The sequence below is a fragment of the Dicentrarchus labrax genome, unplaced genomic scaffold (genome assembly GCF_905237075.1).
Source record: "Dicentrarchus labrax unplaced genomic scaffold, dlabrax2021, whole genome shotgun sequence".
In the NCBI taxonomy this organism is placed as follows: domain Eukaryota; kingdom Metazoa; phylum Chordata; class Actinopteri; family Moronidae; genus Dicentrarchus; species Dicentrarchus labrax.
In genome coordinates this window covers 3,288,614-3,306,177 of record NW_026136713.1, presented here as the reverse complement: position 1 = coordinate 3,306,177, position 17,564 = coordinate 3,288,614, and the positions used below count along the sequence as shown (strand labels likewise).

General features: G+C 40.0%; 1 protein-coding gene across 3 annotated transcripts in view; it reads left to right on the top strand.

The window, feature by feature from the left end:
* The window catches only part of LOC127375232 (storkhead-box protein 2), a 93,565-nt gene that overhangs the window by 46,186 nt on the left and 29,815 nt on the right, over window positions 1–17,564 (top strand). Inside the window, exons 1-3 of one of the 3 annotated variants that reach the window (XM_051421223.1) lie at window positions 7,001–7,280; window positions 8,355–8,414; window positions 15,190–15,342. In XM_051421223.1, coding sequence (XP_051277183.1) covers window positions 15,210–15,342 — 133 coding nt within the window. In that variant the 5' untranslated portion in view covers window positions 7,001–7,280; window positions 8,355–8,414; window positions 15,190–15,209. Of the gene's footprint in view, window positions 1–7,000; window positions 7,281–8,354; window positions 8,415–15,189; window positions 15,343–17,564 lie in introns of those variants that run through there. The other 2 variants (XM_051421222.1, XM_051421221.1) reach the window with 2 other exon arrangements.

Sequence of the window (17,564 nt, the reverse complement as noted above, 5' to 3'; positions counted from 1 at the left end):
TGTCTGGCAAGTTTAGCCATTTACTATACTATACTATTTTATGTTTGATAGAGATTGGCTCCCTTCTTTGGCTGGCAGAGCTTGTTCATATGAATCTTATCTGTCTTCCATCCCAAAGAAGGTGGCTCATCACATTATTATATCTTATTAGTAATTGTTGTGGAATACACATTGGTATCATTCCAGTTATGTAATTTATCATACTATAATGATCTTTATTGTGTTCACTTTCCATCATAACCTCAAGTGTAACTCACTCCAATTTTCCATGTTGGTGGTAATAATTTGTCTCAATTCAATTAAGTTCTCTCCCAAAATAGTTCATACCTTTTTTGAAAACCATTTTAAGTTATTTGCAGACAGTAGATTGGGGAAAAAGGTTTGAGACACCAGCATTACTTCTGATTTATGCCAATTCATTTTGTACCCAGATACTTTGATGGAATATGCTTCAATAACTTCTAACAGCACTGATATAGGGGTGCTGGTTCTTGACTTAATACCAGAATGTCTTTATCATAATTCAGGTTCATTTCTGTTGTCCCAATATTTAAGTCTAAAATTATTTGGTGTCCTTCTATAGTCTTTTAGCAAATTGTTTGTCTTGTAAGTATGTTGTATCTTGTAGTGTTCAATCTACATTTTTCAGAATGTATATCTATGTGTAATTAATGAATGCCTTTACATATCTGATGCATACAACCGTATCTTTAAATTGTTGTAACAGTAAATGGTAAATGGACCTGTACTTGTATAGCGCCTTTCTAGTCTTCCGACCACTCAAAGCGCTTTTTACACTACATGCCACATTCACCCTTTCACACAAAGCCCATCAAACAGAAACTAACATTCATACACACTCACATACCGATGCACGGCATCGGGAGCAATTTGGGGTTCAGTATCTTGCTCAAGGATACTTCGACATGTGGCACCAGGAGCTGGGGATCAAACCCACAACCTTCCGATTAAGGAACAACCCACTCTGCCTCTCAGCCACAGCCAGTACACAATTGAGTTTCTTGTTAACAACAATAACAACTCCACAGCTCTTACTACATAGTGAATTATGAAGTACATTCCCTAACCCAATCACGCTTCAATTTTAGAGCATCCTCTTTCTTTCTGAAATGAATCTCTTGTATGAATGCAATGTCCATGTCTTTTGTTTTAAGATAAAGGTTCATTTTTGTCCGTTTAACTGGTGTACTACAGCCATATATGTTCCATGTTCATTGCCCATTATTTTAGAGTATATACTGTATGTACTTGGCCATTCTTAGTTTAATTATTGTACCATTTCCTAGCACAATATAACAAGTAAATACCACTTTCCTGCCATCATAAAACATGGAACAAGAGATAAATAGACATCTCAGAGAACACTTGTACTTTTGTAGTGAGCCACTCACTGGCTCAGTTTAACAGGTGGTTGTATATGGGGGAGATTGTAAGAAAGATGTTCTCTGGTGTCAGATGTGAATGTCCTTTTTGAAGTAGTTCTACCTAGGGCTGCCCCGTAATTATTGACTTAATTGTTTGTTGCTGTGAAGGGTCTTAGTTGAGCCACTTTTCAATACTCTGATAGTCGCAGAAGAACAAGAACGTCAAGCTTTGTTTGGGAGCTGCGCCTTGTCACCGGGATGAAAGTATCAGAGGGTTGTTACAACATGGAACATTTCTCTTGTAATACAGGAAATCACCTTCCGATGTGCTGTTGCATATGTTAACTGTACTAGCAGCTGCCACTAGCTAGTTAGTGGTCCTGTTACCTGACTATACCCAGACTTTGAGCTTGAAGAACAGGGGGAGCTACTAGTGTATGAGCGGGGGACCCAGTGGGGTATACTGCTAAGAAGGAGCGGTGCTGGAATAAGAGATGATCTATAGCGACTCCGACCAGGACTATAATGACTCTATTAGTAACTATATCTTGGAGAACTGTGACGGCTAAGAAATTGGTCTAAAATTAGAATATACATTTCTAAATATATTTCCCATTTATGAGGGAACTATTTTCATTTTGCCAACATGCTGACAAATATATGTCAGTGGTTTCACCACACACATATATAGTGACATGCCAGCGGCATTCCAGATTGTGTACTATCTTATTTTTTTTATTTGTTCCTCTTATAAACATGGAATTAGTATTTCTGTTGATAATGTCACTTTTCATTCCCATCTTTACTCCTAGGCTCAATAATCTCCTTAGCTATTTAGGTCCAACATTAACAAAGATATCATTATATTTCTCTATGTCTAAATTCTTGTCTTTAATAGTTGATTATTTGTTTGTAAGAAAATTGGGTTTGGTAACCTGCTATTCTGGGTTTATTTTTAATAATGTAATTAAGTACACTCAATGCATTTTTGATATAGCAGTTGTTCTCCAATAATAATCCTTTTTGGTGCATCTCATATTTATATTGAGGCTGCTACTATTTACTATATTACTGCTGTTACTCTCTCCATATTTACATTTCTATGAATTTGTTCTTGTGTGTAGTATTCACAATGATTATGGATGTGGAAATAAAAAATGTATCAATGTCATTCTCCGAATAACAAAAGCTGATCCCAGTTTGTTATTTGTAACTTTAAAAGACAGTTCTTCTCTTCTTCCCTAGCTTCTTCACCTCCCTTCAGTACTCTGTGTAAAGCTACAGTTGCATCCTGCATGCTGAAATTGTGAACTCATTAACCCTCGCTGAACTGAGCTGGACATGCATCACACATGCACAAGCTGATGTAATGGGTGCTCCTCTCCTGTAATGCAATTGCAGCTCCTCCGTTTCTCTGTCTGCTGAGTTATGCTCAGGGTGGCTACACACAGACCAGTACAAAATGTCTTTTTCCATCTTGCACTTTTTTTTCTCTGTCTCATACACATCCATTTTCACAATTGACATCCTCTCTATTTCCAGACACATTCTCCTCTTATGACATTTAGACCAATCAGATCGTCCCTAGCCCTGGCCTGCTTTGGAAAGGCCGGCCCCCTGCAGTCCTGGGCCTGCAGCGGCTGGGGCTATTTCTGTCCGATTCTCTTTCTGTAACAGAATGCATATAACAGACTTATGTTTGATAACATTTAAAAGTAAATATATAAATAATAATAATTGTAGCTTATGAAGCTTGATGGAAAACAAGCAGTTGTGCTTTATCACACAACAAAGGCGTCATCTAGTAAGTAATAAGATAACAGTCTCGAAAAACTTGGGGTGTTAAGATGAACAGATACGGTCAGAGATTCTGCTATAAAGAATAAACAAACACAGATCCAACCCAAGTTCTGAAATAGGGCAAGTTGGCAGTTTGGTCAATTAACTGGTGCCGATAGGATGTTTTATAAAGTCGTTTTCAGCGGATCTTGGCTCTTGATATTAGGCGATAGCTGTGTAGCCTCCACCAGTCACTAAATCACAATTTTGCATGGAGGCTTAATACACAAAGTCAAGGTAATGTAATTTGTATACCTGAGATAATTTATATTTAAATAACTGTATAACTTTATATAAGACAGCTTTTTACAAGCATGATAGGTTGTTGGCTATAGAATGTCATTATTAATGCATTAGACTGAAGATAGTGTTAGTGTTGTCTCTGTTGTGCTAGCAAGCCAAAAGTGCAAGCCGAGCACAATTATAGAGTCATATGGTAAGAAAATGTAGGCTAAACCTGGGGGAAAAGGTAATCCTAGCCTGTAATAGGTCTGTAATCCACCAAGTCACACTTAAAGATGTTCTGTTACCAACAATATAATCCATGAAACCACATTTGAGGATATTCTATTACTATTTATTCATTTAGAGGGACAAAAAACTGATTAGAAGTCGAGTTGAAATTAAAAATGTAATTTAAACCCTTTGAGATTGCATCCTTGGTTATATTGTAGCCCTATTTAACAATGTATGCCAAAGAAATCACAAAAACTAAATTTCTTTAAATTTTTATGTTTTTGTTCATGTAAAACAACATTTGACACTTGCTTATATAAGCATGAACTAACCGATTTCAACCAGTAATATCATGCCATTCACCTGCCAATCAATCTCCAAGTTTTAGCGACGCACAGTCAAGATTCATTAGTTACAACAAGGCTAGCAACAATATGGCTAGCTACCGGAGTGGAGTGTTTCTGGAGGCTGGGCCTCACTGATTACTGTACATAAACACAACTTTATTATCACTATACAAAAACACAAATCAGTGATTTGGGTGAAACTGGGTCATATTTTATGTAGAGAGTATTGTCTGGTTTTCCGGGTAACTCGGCTAACTGCTGATGTAGCTGCTTGGTTGCACGCAAACGGGTCTCAGCAGTTCTGCAGCACTAGAGTTATTATATAACCTTTAATCAGATAATCCCATTGAAAGAAAGATCTGAGTAGAGTAGATAAAAAGAAAAACAGACACAGCCAAACAAAACCACTTCTCAAATTTGAGAAGAAAAGTGATATACTGAGGCAGCTACTGAGGGAAAATGATAGACAGTAGTTCTTTCCCCAGCCTACTTTTTCATATAGTACACCATGGTGAGTATGATATTTTGTGTAATGAAACACAGCACAATGATAAACTGCATCAAGTTGTTTTAGGGTTGAGCAAGCAACATGAGAATATATCTCAAGAACAGACATAATGGTTGCATGTATTATTAAATTGTTTGAAAACTTTTTGAAGAGCGCAGTGGGGCAGAGAAGCTAAGTGGACTGGTTATAGTGGGACGGACAGGCTGAGAGGACTGGTATAATATTTACTGAGAATAGTCAAGCAGAAGTTGAATCAAGAGCAGATTGTTGAGGACTTTGTGGTGCACAAGGCTCACAGAGTGACATTCAGACTGATGAGTACAAAAGGTTAGTTTGAGATGAACTGCGTTTCAGATGGAAAGTGGAAGCGCTCAGGCGGCAGCAACAAGAGTCGATGACAAAAGCTGCAGTCAAGTTTCTAGCGACCTTCAAATAATATATAGAACTATTTACATCCTGTAAGATCCATCTGTAGGATACCTGTAGTTTTTAGACCATGTTCAGATATATAAATAAAATGTATTTTTATTATCATTGCATAACATGAGGCTAATAGTCTACAATCTAGTGTTAACTATTAAAATCACACTGAAAATTAAGATTTTCTACAAAACATGGTCTTGCGGTCAAAGTGGTTAGCTCTTCAATCATGCAACAGCCAGGTGTTTCCCATCATGCCCTGGGTCTTGCAGTCGCTGGAGAGCAACTGCGGCACCTGGACCTAAAAACTGCGGCTGCCTCAATCTCATGAGGTCATCATTGCCCATGTGTGCATGACATCAGAGCTAGTCATCATCAGGTGGGCCAAAAATGTAAATGGCATGCATAGTGTGACAATCGCCAGTAACCGATTATGCGCAGGCCTGACTCTTCTCGAATTAAGCTAATAATGTTACCTAGCAACATAGCATTGTGTGTGCGTGCTACACGGTATTTAAGGACAGTGCAGCTCTCTTTACTTTAATTTTTGTCTTTGGGCTGCAGCCGCTGGGGAGTTTATATTCTTCTTCTGTACCCTGTGTTGTCTGCTTTGGTGCTGTTTTAATATTGCTTGTTATGTCCCTAGCTCATTTTATTTACTGTTGTTCATTTGTGTTTAATTGTCTAACTTTAGTCTCTTTCATGATTAATTGTAGTGAGGCTATACAGAGGAAGCTGTACATTTATAATTGATTATCAGTGGTATGCACAGGCATCAAAATCTGTCTATAGCTCTGGCCTTCTATCTGAATACAGATACAGAAGCAGAGCATTTTGTTGGTTAAACAGATACAGATATATTAGTGGTTCCCCTATCATTGTTAATGACTGATAAGAAATTGTGGCATGCCAGACAAAGTTTGAGAATTACTGCTATAAACACGCAAACACATTCGGACCACTTAGCAAGCCTATGACCTATGATAGCATTACAAGCTGATCCCACCTCTGTGCAGGGAATTGATTTACCAGTATTTGGTGTTCAAATACGCCAATAGTGGTCAATGTTTGGATTCTGTTGAAAAAAAAGTAATTTACTTCTAACTCTGACGGTCCTCAACACTATTTAAGGACTGCAACAGTAGACATTAACCAACATAACAAGACAGGAAACATAAAGACATAATATCACAGAGGAGGGCTTTCTTGTTGCTTGGAAACATAAAGTGATATCCATTAAGAACTAGCCTTACCGTACTGTAACTACAGTATAATCAGTATATGACTGTCCTATACTATATTTAATATGTATACTATACTTGTAGTATAATTAGTGTATACTGTCACAACTGTATTATCAATACGTAAGAATGAGAATATTATGTGGTAATAATTTAAAAACAATACAATAACTACTTCATCTTCTTTAAAATGATAATATACTATAACTGCACTGTTACATATTCATAAGATATCATTTCATAGTTCTGGAATGTTCCGTGTGTGTGTCCTACATCCAGCCTTAGTGTTCTAACTGGGTCACACCAGAACCCAGCTGCAGTACTGCAACACCGGCTAAGAGAGCATGTGCAGATACACGCACACACGCGCACACAAACACACATTGTGTATATAGCAGAGCAGAGACATGCTACAGATATCTTAAAAGGGACTGTGGAGACTGTGTGTGTGTGTGTGTCTGTCTGTCTGTCTGTCTGTCTGTCTGTCTGTGTGTGTGTGTGTGTGTGTGTGTGTGTGTGTGTGTGTGTGTGTGTGTGTGTGTGTGTGTGTGTGTGTGTGTGTGTGTGTGTGTGTGTGTGTGTGGAATGTACAAGTGATAGCAACAAAGAGCAACTGGGGATGCGTTGTCATGGCAACCCTCTCAGCAGCCCGCCCACAAGCTTGTATGTCGGTTGGCATTACACAGCGAGGGAGGGAAAAAAACATGGGTGCAGAGTGAGGCAGTGTGTGATTGGTCACACCCCCTTGTCTTTGTGTGGCGCAAGGGATTTTGGGTAGCCCTTGACTGCTCATTTGTGTGTGTGAGTGGGAAAAGAATGAAGGGGGGCTGAGTGTGTGTGTGTGTGTGTGTGTGTGTGTGTGTGAGAACAGAAGAGGACGACGCCTGTGTGTATGTGTGAGGGGAGGGGGAGGAGCAGAGTATGAGAGTGTGAGAGAGAGGAGGATGAGCTAGTGTGTGTGAGAGAGAGAGAGAGAGAGAGAGAGAGAGAGAGCTGTGTGTAGCCGTGTTACCATCAGATTCTGTAGTGGGTTTTTTAACTGGATTACATTTTTTTTATCCAGGGTGGATTACTACTAGCCAAGGTATGAGTCTGTCTGTCTGTCTGTCTGTCTGTCTGTCTGTATGTCTGTATGTCTGTCTCACTATTTCATTAGCTAGCCTATTAGCAGCAGCTGCTAGTTAGCATTAACAGCATAGCGTCACAGCTCTACAGAGTGAGAGAGAGAGACGAGTCATAGAAAGATAGATGCAGGCATACTGTAGAAGAGAAATAATGGAGGATTATTGAAAGCAGGAGAAATGGAGGGATAGAGAAATTGAGGGTGAGAGAGAGCGGGTGAGAGGGATGGAGGAGGGAGCGCATGACAAAAGGGGGGTGGGGGTGTGGTTTAGTGCTTTGGACAAAGGAGGCTGGCTGATTGTTTACTACCACTGCAGTGAGAGAGACATGGACGATCAATGTTCCATAATTCTCCCTCTATTACTCTCACTTTCTATCTCTTTGTTTTCTCTGACCACTCTGCTTCACGCAGCTGCTCCCCTCTTTCGTCTATTCTTCTGCATCACAGTTTTCCTCTCTTTATCTCTCTATCCCCACATATAATTTATTTTCCTCCTTTCCTGAATAGCTCTGTCTCTCTTTCTGTTTTTGTACAGTGTAATTGTAAAGAGGGCTGTAAGATAACAACGGCGGCTACAAAATGGCTCTTCTTTACCTCCAACTCTATTTTATTGCCAGGACTGGATCAGTAATAGTCATGCTGATGCAGATTCTAAAAAACCAACAGTAAAACTCGACAGTTGATGTTTTCACTCCATACTGATGACGTGTGTTTGTAATGATACTATGTTCCGTCTGTATACATGTGAGCTAGTGTCCTGCCATGAGATTTTGCTCAGTCTGTTCAGTCTTCGCCATAAATACGAGAAGAAATTAAGCAGTAGTAGTCATGGTAAAAAGCTGTGATAGCAATAGAAGCAACAGCAACATCATTTGTTAAGCTGCAATTATAGCAAGCAAATATGGCAGTAGGTGGTAGAAGTAGCAGTAGTAGCAGTCAATAAAAACAGCAGTAGTAGAAGTACTAGGACTGCAGTGGTAGCAGGAGTGGTGGTAGTTCATTAATGCAGGAGTTTTTTTTGTTTTGTTTTTACAGCTGGGATCTTATTTCGTTAAGTAGACGCTCCACAGATTCAAGATCAATTCACTTGACATGGTTAGTACTACTCAACTTGTGAAAACAGTTGTATAATGTCCTGATTCCTCCCTAGAGAGGAAATCGGTCTAGAATAGTTTTCCATGTGATATGCTCTATATACTGAAGAGCACAGCAAAGCATAGTCCCTCACATTTGATGTATAATATTTGAAAATATTATATTATTATTATAATAAGTATTGGAATGTAACTTGTTTACAAACATTTAATTCAAAGCTAATTTTATATTTAAGTAAAGGTAAAATAACATTCTTACCATTGTCTCTGGAGGAGCTGTCATATCTGAGAAAGATAACCCCTGATGATATGATCAGTGTAATCTTAGGTCGGCCATAAAGACAACAACTCTACCAAAACAATCACCCAAACTGAGCTTTTCTTCTCCTTTTTTGTCCTTTTCAGCAAAAATTTCACTGCATATAAACAGTGAAAGCTGTACCGTCATTGCTTCCCCTTACTTGATACCGTACTTAAAATGTAATGATGTGACATCTGTATTATGTGATCACTCCTAATTGAAATGATTACTACTAGCTACTAAAAGCGAGAATATCTCTGCTGCTTCAGTCTTGTTCATTCTTTTTTTTTTTTGCATCTTTTGGAAGTCAACAGATTTTATGGAGACATAAATGGTGGCGGCTATAGTGGGTTGGCCACTAATTGGTTGTTGATTCGATCCCTGCCTCCTCCCGCCATGTGTCGAAGTTTCCTTGAGAACGATGCTGTGCATCGGTGTGTGAATGTGTATGAATGCGTTAGTTTCTGTTGATGGGCTTTGCCATCACTGAGTGAATGTGTGTGGTCAGAAGACTAGAAAGGCGCTATACAAGTAAAGGCTATTTACCATAATCACTTTCATTGCTGAGATCAGATTAACCTGATCGTCTGATCGTCTGACTGCTTATGTTTCTTGACCTCTTGGATTTGTTTTTTAGTGTTCATGTTCCCACATCTCAGTACTTAACTTGGTGAGTACAACGTTATTATTGCTGATAAAAAAAAAATGACACAACAAAAATTAAAGCCAAGTTGTCATAAACCAGAATAATCCTTTATTTTATATTTGGCGACGGGGGCCTTTTAAGAGGCAGAAACCTAGGACAGATCCTTCAGCTCTAGGTGGGTGGTCGTCTGCCTCGACCAGTTGGGGGAGAGAGAGAGAGAGAGAGAGAAAAGAGAGAGAGACTTTCGACTTATTGTATTGTATTTTGATGCTTTGCTTTGGCAATATTGTTTTTTAAAAAAAACTTTCATGCCAATAAAGCCCATTTTGAATTTGAATTTGAATTGAGAGAGAGAGAGAGAGAGAGAGAGAGAGTCGTACAGCAACAACAGTAGCAACAACTACACTAATAGTAGTGACTGATGATGATGAACATAAAGAAGACGAAGACGACGACAACAGCAACGATGGGGGACAACGAGCAGCAACAACAGTAACCGTAGCAATAATAATACTAATAACAATTGTAATAGAATCAATCGTAGTACCAGTAACAGCAGCACCATCACTAGGCTCAATGAGGCCCAAACCTCCCCTGACTATCAATAAAACTGTTCAGTTGGACGGAGCTCAGGGGACGATAACAGAATCATGGAGTGCAGTGTTAGGGGCGGGTATACTCGATCATAACTAGTTTGTGCACTTGTGGGGTGTGTGGGTGTGTGTGTGTTTGGGGGGGGGGTGTAATCACTTTCCTTGTTGATGCCTGCAGCTGTCAGTGTATGGAGGTGTCAGGGTGGTGGTCAGTTTTACCAGCAGAGCCTCTGCAGCTGTGGTCTGCTCTCTACTATCTTCACAGTCTGGTTGGGCGTCTGCCTCTGAAATCGGTTTGTGTGTGAGTGTATATGTATATGTATGTAGTCCAGATCATACATTAGCCAGGAGCAGCCTTAAAGCCAAGCTGGGTTTGCATGGTTTTTATCCCAGCTCTCTAGCTGGAGTCCTCTGCTCTTTAATCCAAACCTGGCTTACTTTTCCAATTACTGTCATTCAGTAATAAACCCAAAAACACTGACTAAAACAAAAATGTAACTAAGTTTGAAGTAAATACTGGCTGCTGTGTCAGCATGCACCGCCGACTGATCCAGTCCATTTGAACTTGTAACTCTTTAAAAAAAAATAAAAATCCAATCAGACATCATTCAATGATGTTTCAGCAATAAAGCAGATTTTTTTTTTTTTAGAGATGTATGGAGAGAATTTTGTTCCTTTATTATTCAATCAAATAGAATAGATTTGAAACCAAAAAAGAAATCTGAGAGCAAAAAAGAGTAAGTGGCAATGAAAAAAAATTTTTTTGAGATCGAAACAGAACAGGTTGCAATTGAAAAGAAAATATGAGAGAACATATTTCTTCAACTTCAATCAAAACTAATGTTTGTAAGTAAAAACATACGACCATTTTGCTTATAAATCAGTCCTCTTTGCTTGCAAGTTCTAAAGTTTTGCTTGCGAATTCTACTGCACTTGATGGGCGGGGCCTACGCTGGTGGATGAGAGAAGAGTTTCTATTGGTTGGTTTGACCTGGCTACGTCTTCCGCATTACACCCACTTCTCCCTTGTGCTGTGCTGCTTGGAGGTAAGCCTGTTGCTCTTGAAACGTTTCCCATAAGTAATGAATTGCACTATATATCGTTGGCTACAGCCTGGCGTACATTGACCACAACAACAACAACAACACAAGTAATGAATTATAATGCCCTGCTGTTGCAAGCACACTGATTAGCAGCAACATGGTTGTCTCTGCTAGTCACGGCCTGAGCAGAGTAGCCTAATGAGTGAGTGAATTACAGGGAGGCATATACAACGTAGGGCTGTGATTTAAACATTTAGTGTTGCACGGCACACGAGGTGCAAAAACGTCATGGTTCCTACACAACAGTACTACCGTGGATTACTAAACTACCGCTGAACGCGGTGCCAGTTTCCACTGTTTAGCGGGCTGCCGCTACTCCTCCCGGCTCCCGTTCTTGCTACAGCTGTTCTAATGTCAGCAAACACACGTGGCGAATAATTTAACAAATTCACGCACATTACCAAACTCAGATTTATGTGTCTGTTATATTATGGAATGGATCCACAGATTCATTGGGAACACTACATTGATCTTCATTCGCTGTTGTTTTTTATTGACCATGACTTTTATTGTTATGCAATGTTACATAAATACTGTCAAAATAATACGTCCGTTTTTCTTTTAATGCCAGAATGGAAAACCAACAGCAGTCACAAGCTAGGGTAAGTCATTGCTTGTGACTGCTGTTGGTTTTCCATTCGGGCATCTGAGTTTGGTAATGTGCGTGAATTTGTTAAATTATTCGCCACGTGTGTTTGCTGACATTAGAACAGCTGTAGTGAGAACAGGAGCCGGGAGGAGTAGCGGCAGCCTGCTACACAGTGGAAACTGGCACCACGTTCAGCGGTAGTTTAGTAATCAACGGTAGTGCTGTTGTGTAGGAACCATGACGTTTTGGCACCGCGTGTGCCATGCAACACTAAATGTTTAAATCACAGCCCTACGTTGTATATGCCTCCCTGTAATTCACTCACTCATTAGGCTACTCTGCTCAGGCTGTGACCAGCAGAGACAACCATGTTGCTGCTAATCAGTGTGCTTGCAGCAGCAGGGCATTATAATTCATTACTTGTGTTGTTGTTGTTGTTGTTGTTGTTGTGGTGGTGAATGTAGCAGGCTGTAGCCAACGATATATAGCGCAATTCATTACATATGGGAAACGTTTCCAGAGCAACAGGCTTACCTCCAAGCAGCACAGCTCAAGGGAGAGGTGGGTGTAATGCGGAAGTAGCCAGGCCAAACCAACCAATAGAAACTCTTCTCTCATCCACCAGCGTAGGCCCCGCCCATCAAGTGCAGTTGAATTCGCAAGCAAAACTTTAGAACTTGCAAGCAAAGAGGACTGATTTGCAAACAAAACTTTATAACTCGCAAGCAAAGAGGACTGATTTATAAGCAAAATGGTCGTATGTTTTTACTTACAAACATTAGTTTTGATTGAAGTTGAAGAAATATGTTCTCTCATTTTTTTTCAATTGCAACCTGTTCTGTTTCGATCTCAAAAAAATTTTTTGATTGCCACTTACTCTTTTTTGCTCTCAAATATCTTTTTTGGTTTCAAATCTATTCTATTTGATTGAATAATAAAGGAACAAAATTCTCTCCATAGAGATGTGCTGAGACGTGCTGTTGTGCCATAATGACAACAATGAACAATGTTCATTGGGGGCCGACAACCACCTTAGCTGTGATATAATCACAATAAATCATGGTGTGGAGTGAGCTATTACTTTTATAAAATGATTACCAAGTATGGCAGTATGAAAGTAACAGACACATTCCAATTAAAACTGTTTTGGTTCACAAAGCGTTTTTTCAAAAGCATTATTCTTACAAAGAAATAGGCCCTCCTGGTTGCCTGCTCATAGTGCAAGGTGGTTGCTATGCAATGTACTAGCTTATTTTATCATCACATTGATTTCATTATTTGGCTGTTTATTTATTTTAGGGTTAGGGTTATTTGTATGTTGCCATTTATTGTGCAACCACTGAAAAACTGTCCAGGGTTTGTAGGATGACTTGCATTGTTTGTTAGGTCGAGGTGTGTCGCTTGACGTGGTGAGGATGTTGCTCCACTTTCTCCAGTCACTGAGTTTTGGTCACCAGTAGCTCCAAAGCGAGGTTTCGCATTTGTGACCATAATCTCTCTTGTGTCAACAGTTTCTGAATGCTGGTGCTGCGGAGACAGTGATTAGTGTATTTCTTTGTGTTCCTGGGCGACATTGTTGCGCGATGATTGACACCTATTGTCTCTCAAGTGTACCTGTAACATAGCAAATAACACTTCTGTTGAAAAAAAAACTCAAAACATTTAGGCTGTAACTTGGTTCAACATAGTTATACAGATTTTTTTGTAATAATTTTGCACAAAACTATTCTGATCATTATTGGCTTGATGTGAGATATAATGATCTAATCTACTAGCTAGGGCTTCACAAAGTATTTTTGTGTCAGAGCCAATTAGACTTACTGGTATTAACGAGGAACACTCTGTAGAGGGTTTGCCTGGATTCAAGATCAGCACTTTACCACTGTTAATATGTTTTGGTTAGCCTGTGATGTCTCTTCAATTGTTAAACCACTATGTAACTCCTTGCATCTTCTGTCAGTGTCTGTCCCATTCTTATAGGACTTATGATATACATCGATCAGCCATAACAGGTGATGTGAATAACTCATTGCCTTCAGTTTAGGTTTACGACACTGTTATCTAGCAGTTGGGTGTTTAAATGATTTGTTTAAACACAAGAATTGATAGTGTTTTTGAGAATCTATCCCGATATGATTTTCTTACCCCCCTAACTATAAGGCTTCCTGAAAAAGTTATTATACTGTTAATTGCTATATCAGAGAAATTCTCCATGTCAGAAGTTTCCCAGCTTTTTTTCCTCGATTGTAATTGTAAGAAGTTTCAGCAACAATAAACGTTTTCCAGCTTTGTCAGCAGATAAATTATAATTATATAATTATTACATATGTGTGATACAAGTTTAATGACTTTTGGAGCATGCCGGGCCGCCAAAAATACAATCCTTCATTGTTGAAACTGCTCAGGCCTGAATTATTGAATAGGAGCTTGAGGTGTCACTATACATAGGCTTACACCAGGGGGAGCTAGTAGTGCTATGAATGATAGTGGGGGAGAATTTACCCGGCTCATGTAAGGTCAGTCAATCATGTAAGGAGGTGGATGATGATTCCAGCTGGTCAGCGACATGCTGATTGTTCACGTGGTGCAATATGGTGTGGTTAATGTTTGAAGAGAGCAGATGTGATCCTCGAAAATTGGATGGATGCCATCATGCTTAAAAGAGTCATAGCGCTCCCATAAAATTGTCAAAAAAACAGCACTGTGCTCCTGGCAAACAATACTGAACCATATGTGGAGGTCCCCGAAGCCTGGAGAAAACCCCCATATTGTGGCCAAGGGTGGACACTGGACTGGAGATGAAGGTCTCATTATATATTGTCCTTTTTTATTTGTTTTTGCCCAGGCACCTTCTAACAATGTTCATATTTATGTTCAAATGTCCTGAAGAAAAACAGACAACATTATTCAGCACTTGTACTATACTAGATAGATAGATAGACAGATAGATAGATAGAAATACTTTATTTATCCCCGAAGGGAAATTATATTGTTATAGCAGCTGATTAAGAGTCAATTATTATTAGAAAGTCTTATTGCAGTGGGGAGGAACAATTTTCTATATCGTTCCTTAGAGCAGCGGGGATGAATGAGTCTGTTGCTGAAGCTGCTCTTTAGCTTGTCCAGTGTTGTGTGGAGGGGGTGGGAGGGATTGTCCATGATTGCCAGCAGTTTTGCCAGTATCCCCTCCTCCACCACCTCCTCCAGGGTGGCAAGCTTAGAGCCAACAACAGACTCGGCCTTCTTAATGAGTTTGTTCAGTCTGTTGGCGTCCTTTGCCTTGATGCCCGCACCCCAGGACACCGCAGCAAAGAAGCTGGTGCTCGCCACAACAGACTGATAAAACATCTGTAACAGTAAATGAGGGAAGAGAGAGATGGGGAATGACATGCAACAAAGGTCCCAAGCCCAGGACAGCCTGTGATTTTATTGTTGTTTCTGAAAGCTACAGACATGAAACTGCACTGTGTTCATATTGTCATACATGTTCTGGTCATAGATTAAGAGATTTTAATCATAGTGACTGATTTCTGTCTTTTCACAGGTGATGTGTCACCCATCAGTATGTCCCCCATCAGCCAATCGCAGTTCATCCCTTTGGGAGAGGTATTGCTATTGGCTATCTCTGCTATGAACTCTGCCCATAAGCCTGTGACTCAGGAGGCCCTAACTGAACACCTGCAAACATGTTTTCCAGGTAACACCAGCACACACACCAACATCAGTCACATCAACCATTAGCCTCTGTCTACTTCACAATTATAGGTTCAAGAAAAAACTGCAATTCTATTGATAAATATTGTAATCAAATAAAAATTAAATGTTCAAATAAAAATGAATTTGTATTTGTTTCGGACTCAGGGTGTACCAAACCGAGGAAGTCACATACCAAACCAAACTTCTTGTACTAAACTGAACTGTAGCGATCGGCACCTTTAAACACTAGGGATGTCTCGACGATCTCAACGATCAGTATCTGTGCCGATCAAGGCATCGGTATCGGCTCTATTGACCTTTATTGATCAGATCTTTTGTTTACCGTCAGCTGTCACAAAGCTGTTTTTATTCACAAAGTTTTTATACACTGTGCAGCCCTCGTCAACTCTCTCTGTTTCCCCACCCACTGCTGAGTTTCAATGTGGGCATGTGCTCAGAGCAGAGACAGCGATAGACATTTGACACAACCACACTCAACATGCGACAAGACAAAAAGATTACAGAGGGTTTATATATCACACACACAAGGACTAATTTTGTCTGTGTTACCAAAAGGCCACACATCTATTTAGGAGGGTGAAGACCCAGTCTACCATGAGAGTAATCATCAATTGGTTTGCCAACCCCTGGCAACGAGCCAAAAAAGTCTGCTGTTCATAGGTCACCCATTACCTCTACCAAATTTTATTATTCTGCAACTTCATTCTCTACGCCATAGACCCACCATCAAACCTCCTGACTCCCAGGCTGACTATGCCCTGAAGCCAACAGCAGTGCACTGGCTGGGCTACTGGAGGTAACTCCCAACGGTTCAGATAATCACTAAGCTAGGCTATTAGACAAGAGGCATTGTTTGTTTTTTATTTTTGTTGGCAACTATTGTATTGAATCTCAATCTCAGTATTAGTGTTTACTTGTTGTGATCCCGAAGAGGAGTTTTGTGTGAAATAAGGACTCATTCATGGGTGGTTGAACTGTAAATTTTGTTTTGTGTTTCTTCCTGTGTGCTGGGGAATTTTGAAATACCTGGTTGTTAGTGATTGTTAAGGGACCATGTACTGAAAGACATGGGTCCTTTTAATGTATTTTACATAATGTGCTGAGTGACAGTCACAGCCTGAGAAGAAGCCATTCTTACATCTGGTGGTATGGCACCAGAGACGTCTTACTAGGGCTCCACAATAGTGTTTAACAATTAAATTGCAATTATTTTGACAGATATGCGATATGATTCACAATTACCAGGAATTATCATGTTTGCATCATAATTTCAATTTATACTGAAACAAATGTTTATCACGATGATGTGACGTTTGCTGTGGTCTGTACCAAGCAAACGTGTTTTCTTACATTTAGAGAACAAGATTTGTAGGACAGGGCATTGCAATTGTTTAATTAATTTATTAACACAGCATAATATCACACATGCCTGTCTCATCGTTCAAAACACAGAATAAATAACTTTCAACTTCACAAAAATAAATACTGGCTGACTTATTGAAACAATGGATGATATATAACGTTAACGGTTTCTTGCAAATTAACTCACTACAAACACGCTCCTCTTCCTCCATTTGATGCCTCTCCTGTGGCTGCCTGAACCCGCTGTGTTTTCCTGACCAGAGTTATGATAGTCCTGTTCGTAGCCGCTAATCAGCTAGCCACTCTTGGTTCTTCCAGTCCGGGTGCAGACAGCTAGTAGGACTGTTAACTAGCTAGCGACAGCAGTTTCTCAAAGCACTTCATCCGAATGGGTGTGAGTGCCATAGGGCGGTAGTTGTTTAGACCAGGCACTACAGAGTTTTTAGGTCCAGGGACGATGGTGGCTTTCTTTTTTTTTTTTGGGGGCTTTTATTGCCTTTATGATAGTGACAGCTGAATACAGAGAGGAAGGGGGCAGAGAGAGGGGATGACATGCAGGAAAGGGCCGCAGGTCGGATTCGAACCCTGGGCCACTGCAGCAAGGACTCAGCCTCAGTGCATCGGCCGCCAGCTCCACCCACTGAGCTAACTGGGCCCCCCAGATGGTGGCTTTCTTGATGCAGGTTGGAACACTGTCCTAATGTAATGACACAGTAATGACGTCAACTAGCTGACAGGCCCAGCGGCTTTACTCTCAGCAAGATTTTTCTCACACCGTTGTGGATACTGACAGTGTCCGATCCTGTGGAGGTGAAGTAGACTTCACAGGTGACTTACGAG